General features: G+C 31.7%; 2 protein-coding genes across 2 annotated transcripts; both read left to right on the top strand.

Moving 5' to 3' along the window:
* Window positions 10-901, top strand: LOC104749159 (BON1-associated protein 1-like). Its single transcript, XM_010470741.1, has one exon. It carries the CDS (start codon window positions 50-52, stop codon window positions 638-640), a length of 591 nt encoding a protein of 196 aa, XP_010469043.1. The 5' UTR covers window positions 10-49; the 3' UTR covers window positions 641-901.
* LOC109129663 (defensin-like protein 125) lies at window positions 2,872-3,348 on the top strand. The gene is made up of 2 exons (XM_019238195.1): window positions 2,872-2,954; window positions 3,091-3,348. Exons 1-2 carry the CDS (start codon window positions 2,906-2,908, stop codon window positions 3,273-3,275), a joined length of 234 nt encoding a protein of 77 aa, XP_019093740.1. The 5' UTR covers window positions 2,872-2,905; the 3' UTR covers window positions 3,276-3,348.

Here is a 3,453-nt window from a genome sequence, read left to right as displayed (position 1 = left end):
ATTAGACCAATAAACAAAACAACCATATACAAAAACTAATATAACCCAAATGATATATTTTGGTAGATCAATTGATCATCACTATACTACAACAACAACAATGACAAAAACATTGGAGATTCATCTAAGATCAGCAGAAGGGCTCAAGCTAAACCGAAGAGCGCTCAAGAAAAAGACTCTCGCCGTCGTAAGTATCGGCGAGAAAAAACGAACATCTAAACCTGACGAATCGAGAGTAAGCAACCCAACATGGAACTTTAAAGCAGATATGCCCATCAACGGTAATGTACAGTTTATCTTCATTGAGGTATTATATCGAACACGTTCTGGGCAAGATAAAAGCGTCGGAAAGGCTAAAATCCCGACGAGCGATTTCATGGGAAAATATTCGCCTGAAGGCCATTTGAATTGCTTGAGCTATAGATTGAGAGATGAGTTTGGTGATAAGTGTGGGATCGTCAACTTTTCGATTCTTGTTAAATCGGATCCGAAGGCTGTGAGGGATTACGACGCGTGTTCGTCGCAAGCGAGGGATACTGGTTTGTGGAGACCGAGATCGGATACGCCATCGATTGATGGGTATGGTGGTCGGATTGTAACCGGAGTTCCGGTTTGGGGTCTGTACCAACGGCCTTATTAAAAAAAATGTTTTTGGGTTTTGGGCTTTGCTCTGCACAGATTCTTATTATTGATTCTTCTGTCTTTTGTTCCGTTGATGATTCCCAATTTTTGAATTTTCGGAACAAAACTAACAAAGATGTTTTGATTCTTTTTTTTTTTTTTGGTATTCAGGAAATACACAAAAAAAAAAAAAAGATTTATTTCAAGGTTGAAAAAATAAAATAAAAATCGAAATTTGTATGATGATGAATCTAATAAGAGAACTTGGTGTTACTGTCTATGTTCGTTGTGTGTCTTGTTTGTTAAAGAATAAGAAGAAGGAAGAAACAAAAAGAAAATAGAAAAAAGTCTTCTCCCTTAATTCTTAGTTTGTATTTATGCCTATGGGTTACTAGTTACTATAATTTGTAACGTGGCTTGCTCGGTTTGTTGGCTCAATGCAATTTTAAATAAAGAATACAAAAGAAAAATTAATAAAGAAAATATTTTTATTACTAGTAGCATTTTTGTAATAATATTTGAGAATGTTTTGTCATTTCTGTGGATAATCCTATAATATTCAATCCTTGTTAAATAAAAGAAGGATTCGCCACGAGTCAGAAAATAAAAGAAAAAGAATAAAAAAAGAGATTTATTAAAATGTTGTTTAAGTACTACTAGTCCAGATTAGAAATGACGAGTTACCAAAACAAAAAAAAAAAAGAAAGATGAAAATTTTCAAATAAACAACCATATGCGTTAAACAATCGTTAGAGAAGAAGAGAGATAAGACTTCCACGGATACAATTACAATACAATACAACAAAGTTGTGCTCTGTACGTTCGATGTTTCTTCACGTGGACCAAACCCACCATTTTTGGTAAAAGTTTGTGGGCGCCGCTGGGCTTTAAGTCTCTGTTTACGGCCGACTTTTATAATACCGGCCATTGGCTCTAAAGCCTTTTACCTACTTCTTTATTCACACGTTTCATTCTCGTTCTATCATTTTTTTTGTTTTTGTTTTTGTTTTTGTTTTTTTTTGTCGTATATTCTTTCTCGTTTACAAGTATACAGCACTAACTAAGCCACTAACCAACCATTCAAATGTTCAACTACGACAATGAACTTGGAAAAAGTGTACCAGGAGGGAGGTGGTTTATGAATTTCTACATTCTTGTATTTACAAAAGCTTTCATTCAACCCAAAATATCATAGCATTGACCACCATTAATCCTATGAAGTGATTTATCTTTGTTAGATGAAATATATCATTTTTAGACTAATATGCGATTATTCAATGTGCAGTGTTTATATATTTTTGTGCGGAAAACATTTTTACCTCTATTTATATTATGTTACACATTTGCTTCTTATAATGAATTAGTTTATAGTTTTATATTTGTTTTGAATTCTGATTTAAATTGTTTAACAGGAACTAATTGCTACTTTGCTTTATTTTTTTTGTTAATTACGATTTCAAAAAAGAGTTCATAGAAGTTGTAAATTATATTATACCCCCAAAAAAGACAAGAAATGCAACTGCGTCTCGTTCCTCTGTAATCGTTTTTTTCTTTTTCTTGTACATGTTTCAACTTTCAACCAAAGTAAAAAGTTTGTGGGCGTCACGCTGGGCTCTCTATTTTCGTCGAACTTTTAAAATAGCAACATTGGCTTTAAGGTTTTTTAACTAAACCCGCCCGCTCGCTTCTCTAAGGTTACTTACGATTACAGAATTAACTCAATAAAATGTTGACAAATACTTAAGCTCACCTCTAGAGATGAATCCTTTTATTTACTTTTTTTTTAAAATTAAAACAAAATTATATGTAAGTTTGGATTTACAAATGAAGTGGTTAGGGTACAATTAGAACGAAAGTATATATTTGTTTGGGTTTACAAATTACAAATAAGGTGATTAGGATTTAGATTTTACAGTTAGAAAACAAAATTATCTATCGTTTCGTTTTATAAAAGAACGGTTTGGATTTTTTTATTTTATAATAATGTATACAGATTTTGTTTAGTGAATAAAGAAGTGGAATGAACCCAAATATTGTCTTAAAATGTTAAATAATCATAATATGATATTTTTCTTTTTTACGTTTTATATGTTCCACTTTTAGTTAATTTATTAGTGGTTTGATTAGATCTTCGTCCCCTTACAATATCTACTTAATTACTCGTTGATTCTTAACTAGTTTAAGATTTTGTGATATCATTTGATAGCTTATACATACAATTTGACATTCACGTGTATATTGATCATTACACTCATTGTCATTTTTTCCTACTGTATTATAAAAAATGACTAAAGCCATCACTCTTACTGTCTTCATGGTCATCCTCGTTTTAGGTTTGTTAAATATATTTTATGTTCCTACGTTTCTTCTCTTTTATCTATTGTCGGTTTTGTTCAAACACCTTTCAATTAGTTTTCTATTAAAAAGAAACTGAGATTATATTTTACTATTTTTTTTTTTTTGAATTAGGGATGGTTACAAAGGAAACGCAAGGAGGAGAAGTAAAAAAGTGTTATACATATTTCATTACACCGAAGGAAAACTGCGAAGGTTTGGTGTGTGCATATGACTGTACTTTAAAGTATAATGGAAACGGCGTGTGTTATGATACTAAGAGCAAGACTTGCATCTGCGCTTATAATTGCAATGTTTGATTTGTCATCACACACCTAAACTGTTATCATCAATCTTGGTATTTTAAATTAATACGTTGAATAAAATAATATATTATTTCAGTCTTTTATAGTTTTTGTTGGTGTTGTTGCTCGAGTGTGAGTACTGATTAAATATTTGACATGAACTCTATAAACTGATATTCCCCCCCCCCCCCCC

Source organism: Camelina sativa, chromosome 16 (assembly GCF_000633955.1).
Source record: "Camelina sativa cultivar DH55 chromosome 16, Cs, whole genome shotgun sequence".
NCBI classification, from domain to species: Eukaryota; Viridiplantae; Streptophyta; class Magnoliopsida; order Brassicales; family Brassicaceae; genus Camelina; species Camelina sativa.
Note: the sequence above shows the minus strand (reverse complement) of the source record. Positions and strands in the feature narration are given on the sequence as shown.